This window comes from Anastrepha ludens, chromosome 2 (genome assembly GCF_028408465.1).
Source record: "Anastrepha ludens isolate Willacy chromosome 2, idAnaLude1.1, whole genome shotgun sequence".
In the NCBI taxonomy this organism is placed as follows: Eukaryota; Metazoa; Arthropoda; class Insecta; order Diptera; family Tephritidae; genus Anastrepha; species Anastrepha ludens.
Window position 1 is genome coordinate 63,817,077 of NC_071498.1, and position 20,744 is coordinate 63,837,820.

General features: G+C 37.5%; 1 protein-coding gene across 7 annotated transcripts in view; it reads right to left on the bottom strand.

Annotated features, from left to right (window-relative positions):
- LOC128871628 (mucin-19) overlaps window positions 1–20,744 on the bottom strand; it is a 125,325-nt gene that overhangs the window by 98,713 nt on the left and 5,868 nt on the right. For 5 of the 7 annotated variants that reach the window (XM_054113527.1, XM_054113526.1, XM_054113525.1 and 2 more), the window contains exons 2-5: window positions 6,149–6,745; window positions 5,871–6,067; window positions 4,661–5,805; window positions 4,512–4,599 (exon numbers count right to left, since the gene is read on the bottom strand). In XM_054113527.1, the coding sequence (XP_053969502.1) occupies window positions 4,512–4,599; window positions 4,661–5,805; window positions 5,871–6,067; window positions 6,149–6,503 (1,785 nt within the window). In that variant the 5' untranslated portion in view covers window positions 6,504–6,745. Of the gene's footprint in view, window positions 1–4,511; window positions 4,600–4,660; window positions 5,806–5,870; window positions 6,068–6,148; window positions 6,746–7,903; window positions 8,046–19,324; window positions 19,767–20,744 lie in introns of those variants that run through there. The other 2 variants (XM_054113521.1, XM_054113522.1) reach the window with 2 other exon arrangements.

Consider the following 20,744-nt stretch of genomic DNA (forward strand, 5'->3'; position numbering starts at 1 on the left):
GATTTTCAGTGGTCCCCACTTCATATCGTTAAAGAAAACAAAATTTAGGAGAAAAGTATACGGGAATGCTCTGTGGCCATCTGTTGCACCGGAGCTTTTCCGACTACTTCAGGCCCGGCATTAGATGCTCTGATTGGTCTACCACCACTTGATGCTTTCCCCCAAGGAGAGGCCTTGAAGGCCATCTGCAGGCTGAAACACAATGGGAACTGGTACGGCCCCTGTCCGGCATCAAGAGTGGTACTTGAAAAGAGATACAGTGTGGTGCTGCCAGAGGCTCAGTTGTGGTCAAACTCTGAAAATGAGCTCAGCAAACACTATTTTCGCATTTTCACGGATGGTTCCAGAACCGAGCACCGTTCCGGCTCTGGAGTCTACATGGGATCCAGCGGGGCAGAACTGCACTTTGCTCTTGGAATGCATGCATCTGTGTTTCAAGCGGAGGTGTATGCTGTTGTGGAAAACAGATGGAAAGGCAGATCTGTATCTGTCTGCAGCGATAGGCAAGCTGCGCTCATGGCCTTAGACAGCCCCCCAACCACATCAGGGGTAGTTGAGTCCTGAAAATGCAGACTGAACTATGTCGGTAGACATAATATCCTGATGCTAACATGGTTCCCTGGACACGTGGATATCGCGGGTAACGAGACCTCTGACTTTTTAGCAAGGATGGGCTGGGAGGGCAACACTCAGGACTTAGAATATCACAAATTTGGATCAGTTATTTGAAAAGGTCAAGACAGCATGGGAATTCATTCCTGTTAAACGTTGGAGAGGTTTAATAATGTCAATGCAAAGGCACTGTGTAGCAGTAATAAAGCAAAAATGATTTCCACCAAAATATTTACTAATTTAGACTTTTTCCTTTCGTTTATATTTAATTATGATTTGACTATTTTTTGCTTGGTTCTTAAGTATTTTTTACGAAGGATTTTCGAATGGTATTCACTTTGGTATATGAAGTAAAATAATTACGTTTTTCTTAGATAAAAAGACTGATATAGATTGAAAATATTTTAAATTTATAACATAAGACCTAATATGCAAAACATTTAAGTGATTTTATTGAAAAAAGTCTCAAAGTCTGGGTATCGTTCTTAAGTATTTTTCAACGGCTATACATACATATCGCACCCTAAATACAAAAGGGGCACAACTCAAAATTTTCCACACTCGAGCTTGACTTGTTTACAGTAGCACAGAAAGCAAACTATGTGACATATCACGCTGAAATTTGCCATGTAAGCTTATAACAGTCCTACCAAAAAACAAAAAAAATATTTTTGCCATATGTCATCCGCGGACCGTTTTATTGATAACGTCTCGCTCATATTTGAGCACAAGGTACATTTTGAGTTGTGACCCTTTTGTATTTAGGGTGCGATATGGTAGGTCACACCATGATCAACAAACAGTTTCGACTGGTATGTTACCGTATCTTTTGGCAGGTAAACCGACTCCTTTAATTAGGAAGTCTTCCTCTCAGCCTACCAACCTACATCAGATAACCACTGTAATCATTACAGCCGGTTCCACGCTAGCGGAGTGATTCGCTGACGACTAAGAATCGTTACTAAGTGCACAGCCGTGAAATTTCCTCAGCAACTTTAAATTAGGCTTACCGTGAAATGTGGATTGTCAAATGAGAAGAAATTTAAAATTTATGAGCGTCGCTACAGAAGCAATTGGCAAATTTTGGTAAGGAAAGTGTTTTTAGACAATTTAACACAAAAAATATAAAGACAATTTATTTACACTCTTTGCAAAAAAGTTTCGCTTAAAAATGACATATCTGCGGAGTATTTCAACTCACGCACTTCACTCGCAAATTAACTGTCAGTTTTCGCTCAATTTTAAATGACATTTTAAATAGGTATGAAAAAATTTTGCTGGCATGTTACGGTTCACGGCGTGAACTGAGTATTTTCTGAGCACTCAGACACTATTAAGACCATTGTACTGCACTCGTATTCTCTTTTAATCTTTTAAATCTACCCGACCTCCGAAGAAATCTGAGTGGATCTTGTGGTGCCAAGGAGCCAAGGTGGTCGCTTCTTAACACATCAGTGTCAAAGACCTCAAACCTTCGAGCGAGGGCGGGAAGTGGTCCGCCATCTCATCGTCCTCTTCACATGCTGGGCAGAGTGTAGTTCGCCTCCCTTTTCCATGTGCTTCGCCCACAGAAAGTGGCCTGTCATCAGTTCAACCAGCTGTCTGCACTCCCTTCTGCTTAATGATAGGAGGATTTGCAACAGTCGGTCGGACGTGACAGGTCACTTCAGTTTAGTCCATCTGCAGCCTCTCTCAGCCTACCGTGGCTTTGATGTCTGCAGAAGGGAGTGGCAGAACGGTCTGCGGGCCAAAGAAGTTGGCTTCAGAGCCTATCCTAGTTAAGGAGTCAGAGGTCTCGTTACCCACGTGTCTCGGGACCCATGCTAGTATCAGGCTATTATATCTACCGACATAGTTCAACCTGGATTTACAGGAACTGAGTACTACTTTGCCGTGAGATACATAAGAAATTTCATGCATATTTCACGGCAATGCAATTTGTATGGATTTTGACAGCCATTTCACATGAAGCGCTAACTTAATAGGACTATGAATAAGTTCGTGCGGTTTTTTTTCGAAATTTGAAACTTTATTGACGTAAAATGGTTACAAATTTAATATTCAAACTATTGTCCATCGCTTACTACTACTTTTCCCCATCTTTCTGGCAATTCACGGATTCCCTTTGTGAAAAATTCGGTCGGTTTTGCCGCAATCCACGAATCGATCCATTTTTTGACTTCATCGTAATTACGGAAGTGCTGGTCAGCCAGGCCATGTTGCATCGATCGGAAGAGATAGTAATCGGATGGCGCAAGGTCTGGACTATACGGCGGGTGGGGTAGGACATCCCATTTGAGCGTTTCTAAGTATGTTTTGACCACTTGTGCAACATGTGGCCGAGCATTGTCATGTTGCAAAATAACTTTGTCGTGTCTATCGGCGTATCGCGGCCGTTTTTCTCGCAGTGCTCGGCTCAAACGCATCAATTGTCGTCGGTAGACATCCCCCGTAATCGTTTCATTCGGTTTCAGTAGCTCATAATACACAACACCCAGCTGGTCCCACCAGATACACAGCATAACCTTCAGGCCATGAATATTCTGCGCCGACGTCGATGTTGAAGCATGGCCAGGGTATCCATACGTTGCCCGACGTTTTGGATTGTCGTAATGGACCCACTTTTCATCGCCAGTCACAATTCGATGCAAAAAACCCTTTCTTTTGTGCCGTTGAAGCAGTTGTTCGCATGCCATAAAACGGCGTTCAACGTCTCTTGGCTTCAATTCATACGGCACCCAATGGCCTACCTTTCGGATCATTCCCATGGCTTTTAAACGTTTGGAAATGGTTGATTGATCAACTCCCAAAGTTTTTGCAACCTCTTCTTGCGTTTGAGCCGGATCTTGATCGAGCAATTCCTCCAATTCGTTATCCATGAACTTTGGCGGCGCACCCTCGCGTTCTTCGTCTTCCAAGCCAAAATCACCACTTTTAAAGCGTGCAAACCACTTCTGGCACGTTCGCTCAGATAGAGCATGCTCACCATAAACTTCCACCAAGATACGATGACTTTCGGCTGCTTTTTTCTTCATATTAAAATAATGAAGAAGAATTCCCCGCAAAAACACATTATTTGGCACGAAATTCGACATTTTCAAGTGTGGTAAAAATATTGTTGTTTACGCTTCAAATAAAAAACTTATACTGACGTGTGTGCCTTACGACAGTAGCTCTCCAATGAATGTTTGGAAATGTGGATCGATGGAATAATAATCAAGTTACGCCATCTGTTGTAAAACCGTAACGAACTTATTCATAGTCCTATTAGTACTATGCTTTATGAGTGATGTTAGTGCAAAAACAACATCAAATGAATTGCAGCACCACCCGCGCTACTCTGGCCTAAATACGATCCGAATATTACGGAGTACACTCCAAATTATGCAAAATTGACCCCATCATATTAAACATATCTCCTGCATGTGAAGGAATGCTGCGAGATGCGAGATCTCTTCACATCCATACTTAAACACGCACATCTAACATTGCTCAGTCTCATTCAGAATAGTGCCGGGGCAAACACGTTTCGAGATTCATACGAAATACTTTCGTAGTGGAATTATTTGACTTCTGTAGTGCACATCCAATTGTCGTGGATACGGAAACACTGGACTACAACTTCCGTTTTTCTTTGCGCTTTTTCGAAATTCGGATTGTATTTTTTCGAATATTTTGTTTTAACATTTAAAACATTTTCACTAACAACGTTTATTATTTTTAAATACATCTTCTGGGTTAGGTACACCTACTTAGGCTCCAAAAGCAGCAAATTTCACAAATCCCCTTTTTCCTTTATTATAATTAGTTTTTCACTATCGCAATTACTATTATGGAATTACTCAATTTTAATTGATTTTTTGTTTTTTTGCAATGCATTTAAAATTTAGCAAACTCACTTTTTTCGCACTCTTTTCGATTTCCTTCTCGAAATCCGTTAATGGCGTTAGCGTGACACTGACGTCTTTAATCATATCTCTAAATGGGCTGAAAAAGTAATTTTATTTTAATTACAGAATTTCGCTTCAATTAAGACTCCGCCACATACTTATTTATATCATCTGCAATGCTGGTATTTGATTTGGAATCAGCTTTACGCTTCTTAGCTACTGAGCCGCCTGAGCTTTTGCCACCACCCACACCTGATATGCCGCCACCAACGACGTTCGCAGAGTTTGAGCCCAAACCACCAGTTAAGTTAGTGGAAGTATCCATGTGAGAACCACCAAAACTGCTGCTATCCATGACGCTAGCATGGGAGTCTGCATTGCTAGCACTGCCACCAAATCCACTGCTGCTTACCGTGCCCGCAGCACTGCCCATCTTAGAGCCCTCTTTGCCGCCGCTGCTGCTGCTATTTGAATTGCCACCACCGCCCATGCTCAAGCCTGCGGATGAAGTTGATAGATTTTGTGCAGAATTTTGAGTTGGCATGTTGCTACTATGGCTGTGGTTATCATGCATTGAACTGGTCATATTAAGCGAAGTGGTTGATAATGTGGCGCTCGAACTGGTAGCAGACGCACCACTCATTGCATTATTGCTGCTGTTATTGGAAAAATCTTTATTCTTGGAGGATTTCGATGACTTGTCACGCGAATCACGTGATGATGACGATGACGATGAACCATCTTTTTCCTTGTCTTTACTTGAACTTGATATCTTATTTAAATTTTTGCTGTGCTTATCCTTTTCCTTATAGCTACTCGAACTATTTGAGGAATTCTTCAGATTCGATGTGGAACTGGTGCCCGCACTGCCACTCATTGAATTGCCACCAAGTAGCGTAGAGTTGCTAGTAGTTAAATTGCCGCTGCTATTGCCGCTAATAGAACCAACACCACCACCTCCACCACCACTTAAACCCATATTAGCAGACACAGTGCTGGAGTTTGATAGATTGCTGCCGTGCAAGCTGCTGGAGAAACCGCTCGACGAAGCGGCTGCCACAGCCGCATTTGACGACGATGATGATGAGTTCGATTGCTTTGAGGCTGTGGAAGATTTGCGCTGCTTGGTTGTAGGAGCAGCATTCATGTTGGTGGTGATTTTTATGCTAGTAGCCGAAGTAGACGAAGCGGTCGCATTCATCGCAGCGTCTAGCTCCTTCTCCGGTGACAAACTCGAATCGGATGAAGTGTCGTGTGTAATGGGTTTGTAAGGGGGTATGGTTTTCACATTGCCACCTTTTTTCTATAAAACGAGAGAGAAAAGCCAATATTTAATAAAAGAAAAATTACATTCTGCCACAAGTTTACCAATTTTCCATAGTGGTGTTGGCAGTAGCCACAATATTTGACATTGTCCAAGTAGTTGCCAGCCTCCTCGCACAACAGTCCTAAGCTCTGTGCACACGTCACATGAAATTGCTGTTTGCAATTAGATTTATTGCACTGCATGCAAGCGCCAACAGTGGCACGATTGGGTTTTCCCGCCTCTTGGCAGATATAACAAGCTAAAGGGAAGATTACGAAAAACAAAAAAAGTGCATGCATTAACAATTTAACATCTTTTGCTTGTAAATAGACAAACTGACTTTTTGCGTAACGCTCCTGCGGTATCAATTGCAAAATAATCGGCTCCATTGTGGTAACATTGCCGAAACGCACTTCCGGTATATAGAGTGCACACACCACGTGCGCCCATCCCTGATTATCGGTCTTCTTAAGTGCACCATCACGCGATGGACATAATTCACAGCGTACACGCGCCGAACGCTCCTGACTTTCACATTTACGACAATACCACGGTCCAGTCGGGACAGTTACAATTCCATAACAAGCTTGATGCACGGCCACAGTACAATTCTGACCATCACAATAGACGAGCGGATTTTCGGGCCATCCACGCTCATCCGAACAAACACAACATCCGCCGACCATCTCCTTCATACTGGTTGGTTACGATATTTGTAAGCGCTCACCCGTACTACACCGCAACCAACAATGATCAAATAATCAATGATTGAAGGTTAACGCGTACGTCATAACAGCGAATTTTGTAGATATTTTTTGAAAAATAAATATGGAGTTGGAGATGTTGAATAGTGATACAAACGCACACTGCTCCTATGAACCAAATCTCCTTACGGTTTTAACAGCGCCGCATTCAGCGTCGATGCATTTCATTTACACTGAAAGAGAAGAAGAAATTTGTTATTAAGTTTTCGAAAATGCAAAGCAAAAATAAACAAGCAGACAATTGATTTTATTAAACAATTTTTTTTTTAATCTAATACCAAAGAAAGCTCCAGGAATTACTTCTAAATAGGTTCTAAGATATTTACCAAGGCGAATCTATTAAGGGGGGAGCCTGGTTTATGAGGTCTAAAAATTGCATCTCTTTGCGATTTTTTTTTTTAAGGGAAAAAATTAATGTAGCACTGCAAAGTTTTTTCTATCTTTTAATGAACATTTAAAAAGTATAAAAAATGTTTGTACTGGTTAAAATAAGTTGAAAAAAATGTTTAACATAGAAATTAGTAGAGCGCTGCAACGCTGGAGTTTCCAACTGGCGTACAAGATACAGCTCGTAATTATTATCTAAAGCAACAAATTCAAATGGATTTCTAATTATCATGATTTTTTATTCTAGATGAACTAAGAAAACTGAGAGAAATTCCAAATTTTCAACTTTTTGGAGGTTTTAAAGAAAAACTGCCTTTCTATAAAAAAAAAATTCACTTCAACTTGGTGTAAAAATCTTGAAATTTTTTTTTTATCTATTTTGTTAGTTCAAATAGAAGAGAATTTAATACTGAAGGGAACAAGCTATGATTCACATCAAAAGGTTCATTAGTTTTTTTCATTCATGTACGCCAGTTCAAAGAAATCATAAAAATGAAAAGTCGAGAAAAGAAGATAAAGTTTGTACTATAGTTGTCCGGTCACAGCGTAACTACCTCACGCTCGCCTACCTTTGGCTTTGTATCTACGGAAATATTGAGAATTAAGCTCTGTAACTTTGTGTGAATATTCTGAAATATATTAGGAATCGCTTAAAACGAAAAAAAAAATTGATTTTTTTGATCTTATAAACCAGGCTCCCCCCTTAAAAGTGGTGTTGGTAAATCAGCTGACTTGCTTTTTTTTCTTTCGCTGTGTCCATGTGGCTGTCAGCCCAGAATGAAATTAAGGCGGATTTAGTTTTTGTTTTCTACTTTGCCAATACTTTTCTTTGACAATCAAACGTACAATACATTGTTGTTTCTCTAGTGCTACCACCTTTAATGAATTCGCCTTGATATTTGCTAGCTGAGGAGCCGGATAAATTTGAACATGTGGATGCCTACCTAGCAGGTTGCGCAGAGTTGCTGCACGAGGAAGAAGTCTTTACATGGTAATTTGCCAGTGTCTGCTGAACAGAAATAGCAAAAAGCATAAGTTTAATTGAATAGCTGGTTTGACAGACGTTCGATCAAAATTTCTACGCGTCTAAAAAAACAAAAATAAAAAAAACGATTTTAAAAATGACACTCGGGCAGTATTTAAAAGTGTTAATTTCGTATAAATTTGCAATTAAGGTTAATATCAAACATCTAACTTAGTTTTTGAATCACTTTTTACTAAATAAAAAAAATGTATTTTGTGTGATGCAAATCTTTGTTTTGACCTTTTCGCTTTCCCTTGTTTCTCTCATAGATGACTAGATGCGAAACTCCTTCTCGCATGAGAGCGCTGTCAAAATGTGTATTTTTTATAACATTCGCCAGTAGTGCCACACCGGAAGAAACATTGAATGGGTATTTTTTTAACAAATATTGGGAATTTTCAGTTTCTACACCAGCATTGAGGTTAGTATTTTGTGCACGGTTGCCCAGTAGGCTTATATCACCCTTATACACCTACATACAACAAAAACGAATATTTTAATGAAATTATTAGAAAATGAAATACAAAAGTAAAAATTAATTATTTATTTATTTTATTTTATTGGGTATGGAAATAAGTTTCCGTCCCTTCCTTGCCAAAGTTACGAATTATTTAAACAATTAAATAATACTTGATATTATGTAAAAAAACATTAATACATTCCTCGACCCCAAAAACTTATCCTTTCCATCCTTACTCCCGCACAATATTCAGCGCATTATTTGCATTGTGGCTGCTAAAACAAGCAAAAAACAAGGAAAAAAACACACAGTTACACATTACATCAGTGGCGCCAGCAAGAGGAAGCGGGCAGCCGCGGTAATAGCGCAGACACACGAAATTTAGCGAAGTCCTCAACCATCTGTGCGATCCTTCTGCCAGAAAAATGTTAAACACAGATGGCGCTCCAGGCAGTAAGAAGGCATTGTTCCTAAGCAACGATAGGTGGGCATTCCCACCACTTAGGACTGGTAGCGGCAGGCTAATCACCTGTCCTATCAGAAATCAAAATAAATTAACGAAACCAACGCAAGACTGAGTATTGTCGAGGCCCTATGCTTCCGAGAGAAGTGAACAAGGAAAACAAATTATGTGAAGTATGTGCCATTGGAAGCTACAACTTCACTTCATCTTTCAGGCAGCATACTGATTCCTCTAACGAAAAATTCGGGTTCTTTTGACTTGACCCATTAATTGAGCTAGTTTGCGATGCGCTATCCAATAAGTGCTGACTGCATTGATCGGAACAGATGGTAGTCCGAAGGTACAATGTTTGGGGAATACGACGAGCAGGGCAGGGTTGCCCAATTCAGTCCTCTATATATTTTTGGACCGATTTATCATCGTGCAGCAAAATCAGTTTGTCATGTCTACCGTCCCATTCCGGCCGCTTTTCTTTGAGAGCTCAATTCAAATGCATTAGCTGTAGTCGGTAACGATCGTCAGTGATGGTTTATGGTGGTTTAAGGAGTTCATAATAGATGACACCCTTCTGATCCCACCATATGCACAACATAACATTTGAAGCATGAATACTTTTTTTCGCTGTCGATGGACCTGGTTCATCTGACAGACTCTAACTTTTTTGACGGTTTGGGGTATCATAATAGATCAATTTTACATCGGCAGTAACGATGCGATGCAGAGAACCTTTTCTTTTCTGCCGTTCAAGAAGCATCTCACACGTCACCAAGCGTCTCTCGATATTCCTCTCCTTCAATTGATGTGTCACCCAGTTACCTGCTTTCTGGATCATTCCCATCGCGTGCAAATGTTTGCCAACGGTTGATCTGTCAACATTCAACTCTTTAGACATATCATGAAGGGTTCGATATGCGTCTTCATTCAATAATTGTTGTACAGGGTGGGCCATATAGCGTTTTCTTTTTGAACCACCTTTTTTGTTTTTTTTGAGAATGGTAACACAAATGACATTTACGAAATGGGACGCTATACGCTTGAACAATATTGGGAAATATTGAAAACCTATTTCCAAAGTGGTGAGTCTTCTTCTTCTTTTCTAATGAAGCTCATTTTCACATCGGTGGCTACGTCAATAAACAAAATTGTCGGATTTGGGGCTGAGAAAATCCACACGTTACTGTAGAGAAGCAAATGCATCCACAACGAGTCAATGTTTGGTGCGAAAATAAGTGAGGAGCCGCGGTTACAGTAAATGGCGAGCGTTACCGAGACATGCTCAACGAGTTGCTTCCAAAAATTGAAGAGGATGACATGGACGACATTTGGTTTCAAAAGGACGGTGCAATTTGTCACACTGCCAAAGTTACACTCGAACTTTTGGCTACCGTTTTTGAAAACCGAATAATCATCCGAAATTCCGATATCAATTGGCCGCCTCGGAGCTGTGATTTAAGCCCGTTGGACTATTTTTTGTGGGGAGCCGTTAAGGACAAATGCTATGCGAACCCTACAGAGACGATTGATGCTTTAAAACACGAAATCGAAGTTGCCATTCATCAAATTGGAGCCCAAACAATCGAAAATGTGCTTAAAAATTGGGTTGATCGAATGGCCTGATGTAAAGCTAGTCGTGGCAGTCATTTGAACGATATTATTTTTCATTCATAAATGACAATGTTCAATCTTCAAAATAAAAAAAAAAGTTTGAAAAAATATTGATTCGTTTTTTTTATAGCCGATTCAAAAAGCAAATTTTACATGGCCCACCCTGTAGTTGAGTACCTTCGAACTTTTTCGGTGCCCCTTCACGATCTTTATCACTCACGTCGAAATCGCCACTTTGGCAGCGTCGAAACCACTATTTACAGGTTGTATTTGATGGAGCGTGATTACTGTAAATATTGATCAATATACGGCACGTTTTAGCTGCACTTTTCTTTAAAAGGTAATAATTAAGCATGGCTTCCCGCAAATGCTGTTTTTCGGGACGAATGTAGACATTTCTGACGTCAGATGAAAAGGATATTTACAACTACTGCGATCGAGACCTCGCATATACACCTTCAAATTACCAGTATATTACTAGAGCGAAAACAAAAATAGTATCAGCAGCGCCACCTTTTTTACGAGGGCGGAAATTTATTCCCATACCCAATATTTATTATTAAAGTCAAACATGCAATCATGGGTTATTTTTACAATGACTGACTTTAAGAATATATATAATATATATATAATACCGAATGGTAGTCACGCACCAACCCATTCAGCTACGACGGCCGCCTTTAAGAATAGTTTACATAATTAAATCGCAGATGAAAGGATTAACAAACAAATCAAAATGAAAATTATAGCTAGTGGTAAAGTGGAAGTTGAAGTTGGAGAAGGTATTAAAAAGGAAGGTAAGATAAAAATAGTAGTAGTAAGAGTAGGGATTAAATGAAATGGATTTGCAACAATGAACATGAAAAACATACGTGAAAAACATTCATAAATACATAACAAACAAAAAAGAAAAGTGAAACATCGCATAAAATAAGTTATATTTACATACATAAATTTACAAAATGTATATACATCACCAACAGCCAGTTTTCAATAAAATTGCATGCATGTAAAATATATTCATATATGCACACAATACGAATTAACCCGAATTAATGTAGAACCCGAAAAAGATATAAGAGGCTTTGGAAAATTCTAATAAAACACTTTAATTTAAATTACTACGTTTCAATTGAATTTATTTTAAAACCAATAGTTATACATATTTGAATTGCGACATTTTTCCATTAACGCAAAAACGAACTGTTTTCGTCAGTTATTTTTGATGCCTTACTTCTGGCAGCCCGCCATTTCGACTATCAGCTATTGATCAGTCCAGAAATTTGGCAATGCCGCCAAGTGTTGAAACGAGTTCCTGGGCGCGTTCTCGCACAAAGTGAAAAAGGGTTTCGCAGGTTACTCCAGTTGAGCTGTTTAGCTCACAAGTATCAAAAATGATTGACGTACGACTTGCAAAAAGTATAAATCTTCCGATAGGGTGATTAATTTTGCGTCACCTTGAAGTACCATAGGAGCTTGTATGTACGTGGATATACATTTTTGAAGAAATTGGAACCAAAGGTACTGGGTAAACTTTTTTTTGCTTATCAAAAAGGGAGCCAGTAAAAAAGATAACTTTTAGAAGTTTATCTACTGTCGCGGCAAAAAAAATAAGCAATTTTAAGGAACTTTTTATAAATGAATAGTAAATGAATTAAATTCGATCTTCGAAAATGCTCCTGCACGCACCTTTCAATATAAGGCAAATTGTAAAAAATTGTTTCGATTATTCAAGTGGAAAGCAGGGTTGAACATAGTGCACTAAATAATTAGTGAAATAAGCGGATTTAGTGATTAGAAGATTAAGAGATAATGCAACCCCTATTTTAACCAACACTAAAAAATTAGAGATGGTGCCCAACCCTGGTGAAAAGCTATAAAACTACGATTCGATTCGGACTATTCGATAATTGCTTAAAAATTTTAAAGAAAATAAAAATAACTAATAAAAAAAAAAAAATAAATAAAAATTAATTAATAAGAAAATTATAATTAATTAATAAAAAAATAATAATTAATTAAATAATAATTAATTAAAAAAATTATGATTAATTAATAAAAAAAATTAAAAAATATGCTAAAATATAAAGAAAAATAAAAATGAATACATAAATAACACATAATGAGTAAAAAACATATTTAATTAATAAAAAAAGAATTAGTAAAACAAAAACATAACTCATTAATAAACAAAACATAATTAATTAATAAAAAATTATAATAAATAAATTACTTAAACAATAAATAATATTATATGAAAAAAATATATAAATAAATAAATAAAAAGGAGTAAAATATATAAAAAAAAGAATAAAATATAAAAAAATAAATAATAAATTGAATAAATAAATTAAAATCGCCCCAAATTATGCATAAATCATGTTCTCACCACAAGAGATAGCCAATCGGTCCTGAAAGCATTACAATCACCTAATAATAACTCTAAGACAGTATAATAATGTATCGACGTCTCGACAGAACTATCGAAGTGTTTTACAATAAACCTGCTCCGGGTGCTGGGTCACAGCGACATAGCAGGCAACTGCAAAGCAGATGAACTAGCGAGATTGGGTACAACATTACCGATCCAACCAGACATAGCGAACATACCAATACCTTTAGCAACTTGTAAGATGCTAATAGACAAATACACCATCAAAGCTGCCAACGGGCTATGGACTCAGTCCCTGACCTGTGCAACAAGTAGGATGACGTGGTCAGAATGGACCATGGGTCGCACAAACCGACTGCTGAAACTGAACAGGAAGGAAATGAGAAATCGTATTGGGGTTCTAACAGGGTTCCGTCTAATAGGCAGGCATGCCAGTAGACTGGGGACCCCCTATAACGACTATTGCAGAAGCTGTAATGATATTGAAGAAGAAGATACTATAGAACACTTTCTATGGTTCATGTCTCTTGTGTATGGTTCTAGGTGGAATATTTTAGGAAAAAGTTCCTTGAATAACTTGGCAGAAGTAGCCAATTTAAAAATAATAGTACTTGTTAGCCACAGGTTGATTTAATGAGGACGATGTGGAGTGAGGAGATGGGACAGCCCTTGTGGTATCACAACGGGCCTAGGAGTGTCAATTGGCAATCACTATACCTACCTATGAGTACGCATAATCAAACTTTGATTGAAAATAATAAATTCTACATTTGAAGGCGCTCAAAGATGTGTTGATTTTTGCCAATTTTTTTTTTTTTTTGCATTCGATGTTGAAATATTTCTTCCATACAAAAGGCTTCCGAACTTTACAGTTTACCAAAATCGAATGGGCTATAAAACTGCATACTCAGGAGTTTTTTTAAAGATTCTGAATAAAAAGTGGAAAATCTTGGCGTAATTTTTTTAAAGCGGGAAAGTAGAAAAAAAGTTATACAGCTACGTACGAATTTTTCTTTGATGTAAAGATTTTTGCAAAATAGGCAGGCTTAAACTATTCAAAGAAAAAAATCAATTAATGAAAAAAATAAATAAAGAAAAATAAAATAAATAAAAACTTGAATATAGATGAAAGCCTCCGTTGCTAGCTCTGCGTTTCTTCCTGTTTGTTTAACAATTTTATAGCTATTTAAGCGTTTAAAAAATAAAAAAACAATTAAAAAAAATAATAAAATAAAAACTCGAATAAAATAAATAATAAATAAATTTGTAATAAAATTATAAAAACCAAATTTAAAAAGATTTATAAAGAATCGGCCCAATTTATGTATAAATAAACTGTAAAATATATTTGAAAACGCTCAAAAATTGCATTAATTTTTACCATTTCTTCCATTCGATGTTGAGAATTTGTTTCCATATAAAAAAAAGGCTTCCGAACATGTTATTATTATTATTGATTATTACTAAAGGCAAACATACAACCATAGGTTATTTTTACAATGATTGACCTTAAGAATTGTTTACATAAAAGGATTAACAGTAAAATCAAAATTAAAATTAAAATTACAGCTAGTGGTAAAGAAGAATAAGTTGGAGAAAGTATTAAAAAAGGAAAGTAAGGTAAAAAATAGTAGTAGTAGGAGTAGGGATTAGGTGGAAGAGATTTAAATAATTAGAACCATTTGAGTACATTCAGCAATTTTCGGCAAGGTAGCGAAGCAATTTATTTTTGAAACACGAGCTTGCTTTTATACGTTTAATTTTATAAGGTAAGGTATTCCAAAGACGTACAGAGAACACAAAGTATTGACGTTCAGTCACCAAACAACTGTATTTCATCGGGACCAAGTTTAACGAACGGTAGGACTTTAAAAACATAAGTCGATTTTTGAAGTATCTGGGTTCCCGAGTGTTTATGATCTTCTGGAGTAAAACTAAACATTTAAACCTAAGCAAGTCGTAAAAGGATACGGAAGCAATTTTGTTCGCACAGAAATATAATACAGAAATATGGTCATAACGTTTTTTACAGTAAACGTATCTTGCAATGTTGTTATACAAAACATTTAGCCTACTACGGACACACACTATCTCAAGGAGTATATAACTCACAACCATACAGTAACGTTGGTAACAAATACGTTTTAGCTAGTAGCAGTCGAATGTTTACTGGTGTAAAATGTTGAGTTGTCCATAAATTTCGGAGAATACCATAAACTTTGCCTACGGCAGTAAAGATGTGGTTGTTCCATGTCAAAGTTCTATTAAATGTAACCCCTAAATGTTTAACAATGTCCACATATTTAATCACAGCGTCATTTAGTTTGACTTCTGTATAGCCATCGAGCTTGATATATCTTTTGTATATAACGATACATACTTATCAGGATTAAGAAATAATCCGTTGTCAGAAGCCCCCTTGCTTGTGAGGCTCAAGTCAGAATTCATATTACTTATGCAAATATCAATACCGCTAATGGGACAACTAACATATAATTGAACGTCATCAGCATATACATGGACATCACTATATTTTATCACACTGAACAAATCGTTAATGTACACTACAAATAAAAGATGGCCAAGGATAGAGCCTTGAGGTACACCTCTGGTTACAGGTAGGGTAGAAAGTTTGATATGGTATTATAACCATATACTTCTTGTAATCGGCCACTAAGATACGTTTCTATAAGAGTCAAAGCCGACGTTGAAAAGCTAAATAAGTTTTTAAGCTTCAAGATTAAGAGTTTATGGTCTACGGAGTCAAATGCCTTGGAATGGTCAAGTAGAGTTAGAAGTCACATGCTTTTTGTCAATGTTGAGCCTTATGTCATCAGACACTTTTAGGAGTGCTGTGATGCAGCTCCTACTACATCTAAACCCCGACAGCAATGTGTTCACCAAGGCGTTGTTATTCAGAAACGTGTTTATTTGGCGGTGCATAATACGCTTAAGAACTTTAGATAAGAACGGCAATATTGCAATCGGGCGGTAGTTTCCATTCGCTTTCTTAATTGGTATGATTTTGGCTCTCTTCCAAGAGTTGGGAAGGATTGACGTGGTTAAGATGGTGTTCAGAGCATAGGTAAGATATTTTAAGATCTTTGGTAACAGACACTTTATAAATTTTGGATGAATTCCATCCAGACCGGCCGCATTCGACTTGACACTAAGTATGGACTGTACTACCTCACAATCATCGAAATGTGAGTTAAAGTTTTCTAAAATCAAATGGGGTTTTCTAATTAAAGTTTTCTGATTAAAAAGTTCAAAATCTTGACGGTAATTATTTTAAATTTTTTTCAAGTACAGTTTCAATTTCAAGCCAATCGGTTCAGATTTACTCGAGTTACGAGTTGAGACGAGCGCGGAAAAATGTAGTTTGAGAAAAAAGCCCATCGCCTCGCCACAATTCAAAATAAAACTATTTAGAATCTATGAACCAAAATACATATAAATATTTCGATGGGCTGGCAAGATCTTTTGGTTCATATTCTCCGGGAACATAATGGCTTTATTCAAGTTTGGCCGAGAATATTTCTGTTTCTATATTCAGAGTAGTTGCCTTTTCAAGAGAAACGCAGTCAAACTTATATGAGCAGCATACAAGGGTCGTGCTGGAATTTATTTTTGAAGTAATAATTATTCTCAATATCGACATTGAGTCTTCATTGATTATACTACGATGAAGTCTTCCGATTTTTAATTTACTTAAAAATGAAAAAAAAATAAACAAAATTAAGCAGTTTTCAGTTGCGTTAACAAAAAATATTAGTGGCAGGTATATTCCTAAATTGCAACCTCAGCAGCTCCTCTAAAGATTTCTTTATTTATTTATGGTTTACAATAAGACAAAAAATAACTTCTTGTTGTATTTCTTCCAAAAGTTTTTAATGAAAGCTTTCTTCTTTTTAAATTAAATTTGAATTTAATTGATTTTTTTAGATGAACTCAAAGTGAGTGAAAAATGCACATAAAATATTTACACTTCTTATAATTTTTATTCAAATGAATTTCAAATTTCAATTCGCACTGATTTAACAAAAAAACAAAAAATAACGAAAAAATAATTGAACTAATACTCAAAATATGAGAAAATTCGCGTGTTGTTGCAAAATGCGTGTACGACTCGTTTCGGTATATTTATTTATTTATTTGTGTATTTTCATTCACTCAACTGAAAAGAATAACAAAAGCAAACAAATAAATGACAATTGTGTGAGTAAAGTAACAGCAAATTGGCGGCAGAGGCAGCAGGCGAGGGTAACAGGAAAGAGACGAAGCGGGTGGGTTCGCAATATCAATGTCAAGGTGAATTGGGCCGACAACAGCCGGAGCAGCGCAAAACACAATTTCTATAAGTGATGGATACAGTTGAAAAGAGGTTGCAAAATAAACGAGGGGAGAATATTTCATTTTTCTAATAAACTTTTTATAATCAGGTTTAGTTTAATTGTGCAGGTGTTTTCAATTTAAACAGACGAAGAAAGGTTGTTAAGGTAGCAGTAATCATGTTCAAGTTAACGTTAAAAATTTACCGGAAGCCCTAAGAAACATGGCTTTTCAACAGGGACGAGCCAAAAGTGAACGGCTGTTACATGAGTTTGTTCGAAGGAGATGCAGGTTAGGTTAGGTTTTTGTGACAGACGGTTTAGAATATCCAACTCACTTAGACCATGTAGGTCAGTTGAGGTACCACTGTGTAACACTCGAATCTCAGTGTTTATTCATCATGGCACCATTTAGACGCTCTTATGAAGCGTAGCATAGGTTTTATCCCAACACCGGATAGTTCCGTAAGAGTAGTAGTTAAAAAGAGTGTTTTCCCAACAACCTTGCTCTACTCCTAGCTAAGGCCGGACAACTATTATAGATAGATAGGTTTTTTATAAGGTTTGCACTTCAACCTCATGGTCTTTGTGACTTCTACTCATCACAGTATCTCATCCAGACACAGTTCCCTTATTAAACGCAGGATACAGCAGGGTTGTACTAAGCGTAGGTGCCTTTCTTCTGGCTGTAGTTGGTCAAGATGTCTCAACCTTCTCCGCGCTATAGCGCTGCATTCCAGGAGAAAGTGCATTGGAGTCTCGTGGGAGTAGTCGCAGAAACGACAAGAGTCAGTAGACCAATTCACGATCATGTGCAAATGACTACGCAGTCGGCAGTGGCTGAATAATTACAGAGGAAGTGTTCTACTGTTTCTCCTCCTCTCCTTCGGGTCTACAACTTCTGCAGTGTTCATGAGAAAACACTCTTAGCCCAGAAGAGTGCCTACCTAACAGCCAATGACCGGTAACACAAGCCACGACATTCGATATGTCCTCTGTTGAGATATTGAGCGATTCCCCTGATCTACTTTAACTATTTGCGGCTAAATTAGCCTCGTTGTAACACAAGTATTTCCTTTTCTTCATGATCTATTGGCCTCCGGGAGAGTATTATCTTTTATCCTTAATTTGTAAGTTGACATGGGGGTTCCAATATTGCATCTGTTTTCAAGCAGTAGAAGATTAGTACCCTTTCTGGCAAGCTCATTGGCCTGGCAGTTTCCTTCAATATTTCTATGCCTCGGAATCTATATAAGACTGACCTTGAGGATGGTGCTAATATCATTTAGAGCTGCCAGGTATTCCTGACAAACCTTTGAGATCTTAGTATAACAGCTGGCATTGATTTTATGGCCGCCTGGCTATCCGAGCAGTTATTTATCGTAGTTTTTGTTATGGTGTATGTATTAAGGTATACAGTTACCTCTTTTATGGGCAAGACTTCTGCTTGGTAGACGCGAGGGAGCATGTAAAGAGGTAGTTAATTTTTGTGGAATTATTTGGGTAGTCAACCTCAGCGCCAATGGGGGCCAGCAATTTGTGTAGCCTCCTATTGACACAATATCATTAATCTCACTTCCCTAAAAACACAATATACACTGCTGGATTAAATAGCCTCTATTGAAAGCCAGTTATTATGCATAACCCGATGTGAAAGAGTTAGTTGTGAGCAGGAGAACTCGAGTAGAGAAATTGCAATTAAAATACTTTCCACAATTCAACCATTATCGGTGAACATCTTTTATAGGGTAGTAAGAATCATGGTTCGGCAACCGTCGTAGATGAATTGCTTGGTGCAGAACTACCAAAAAATCTTAAATCTCCGTGCATTAAACACGAAAATGAAGAACAAGTTTTTTCTAATAGCGGTCGCCCCTCGGCAGGCAATAGCGAAATTTCCGAGTGTATTTAAAAAAGCTTCTCACAAAAAAATATTTTCCGTTCGGGATCAGCTTGAAATTGTAGGCCCCTCCAATATGGAGGAACAACATCAAGACCCATTCCACAAAGAGAAGAAGGAGCTCGGCCAAACACCTAACAGAAGTGTATGCGCCAATTTCTTTTTTTTACAAATTGTGGCACAATTAAACCTGGGATTAGGTCCACATTACTGCCATAGATTACCGCACTTCAGTAATACAGCCGAGATGGTTGTGAGTATCCCCGAAATGGAACTCAAAATGATAGATTTAATACGGTGGCTACCGTAGCCGAACGAGGTTGTGCTTTACTACCAGTTATACAGTTATTCAGTAGATAGAAAAGTTATTTATAATAACAAACATTATCGCACAATTTCATCAATTTTTTATATACACTTCTATTTTCATGGTTGTTAAACATTTTATGAAAATAGAAAAACACAATCTGTCAAAGTAACGAGTTCAGTTGCAGTCAAATCAAGTAAAAATAAACAGTAATTAGGCTATACAGGGTTGGCGCACAGACGCATCGTTTTCTTCAACTCAATACGAATTTAAGTCTATAAACTTTGGATTAGCAGCCCTTATGTCACGCACAAGCACAGTCAAGTGTTGTCTAATCTATACTAACTACTTCCGCATAAGAGGAAATAGCAAAACCATAACAAATTTATTACTTTCGTATATAAAAGAGTTTAGTTAGTAAAACTGTCTAACTGACCTTTAGGCTTTTGTAGAGATCGGCTACAGCAATATATATGTAAATACTACTATGTACATGATGTTGCGATTGCTTTAACCAGCGTGTGAAAAACCAGCGAGTAACAACAAAAGCATCACATACTCCGAACAATACCAACAACATCGGACGTGTGAAGTAGTGAAAGAATGTAAGTGTAGAAGGAAAGGCGAATGAACTTGTCCTAAAATCATACACGAGAATTTTTTGGAAGTCGAAAATATAAAACAACAACAATAGAATCAGGAATTGTTGACTAACTATGCACATACAAACAAGTACTCGAATGAATAAATTTCATGAGATTTATTTAAGGCACAAATGCAGAAATATGTATCAGATAAGTAGCGTGACATGAAAAACTAGACAATGTATGATAGTAAAAGTGAATTGTTGATCGAAGATATTTAATACGCCCACGTGCTGTAGCTATAAATATTTGTGTGTTTGTGAGAACATCTGGATAACGAGTGCCAAAACAACGAAAAGTGTATTGTTTGGATCGACAGTACGGGCAGATCTAACCAAACTTCAGCGCATGGCACAGGGGCGATGTGCACCTGTCCAACAGCTTCATGGGAGATGATACTCGAGCTACGCTTCATATAGTTTTTCAGCAGACATCCAAACGTTTCCAATTTAATGTGACCAGGGAAGGTTTAGGAAAAGGTAAAGTGATCTCAAAGTCTGTCAGTCAATGTCGACCTCGCTATTAGTAGGTCTAGATCCATTTATTCCCTTAGCACAACTACCATCAAGAAAGAGCGAAGAGCTAAGTTTAAGAGATATAAGATGGCAACAAACAGTGGAGCTACGCCAGACCAAGTCCTTATTGGGAGGATACAATTA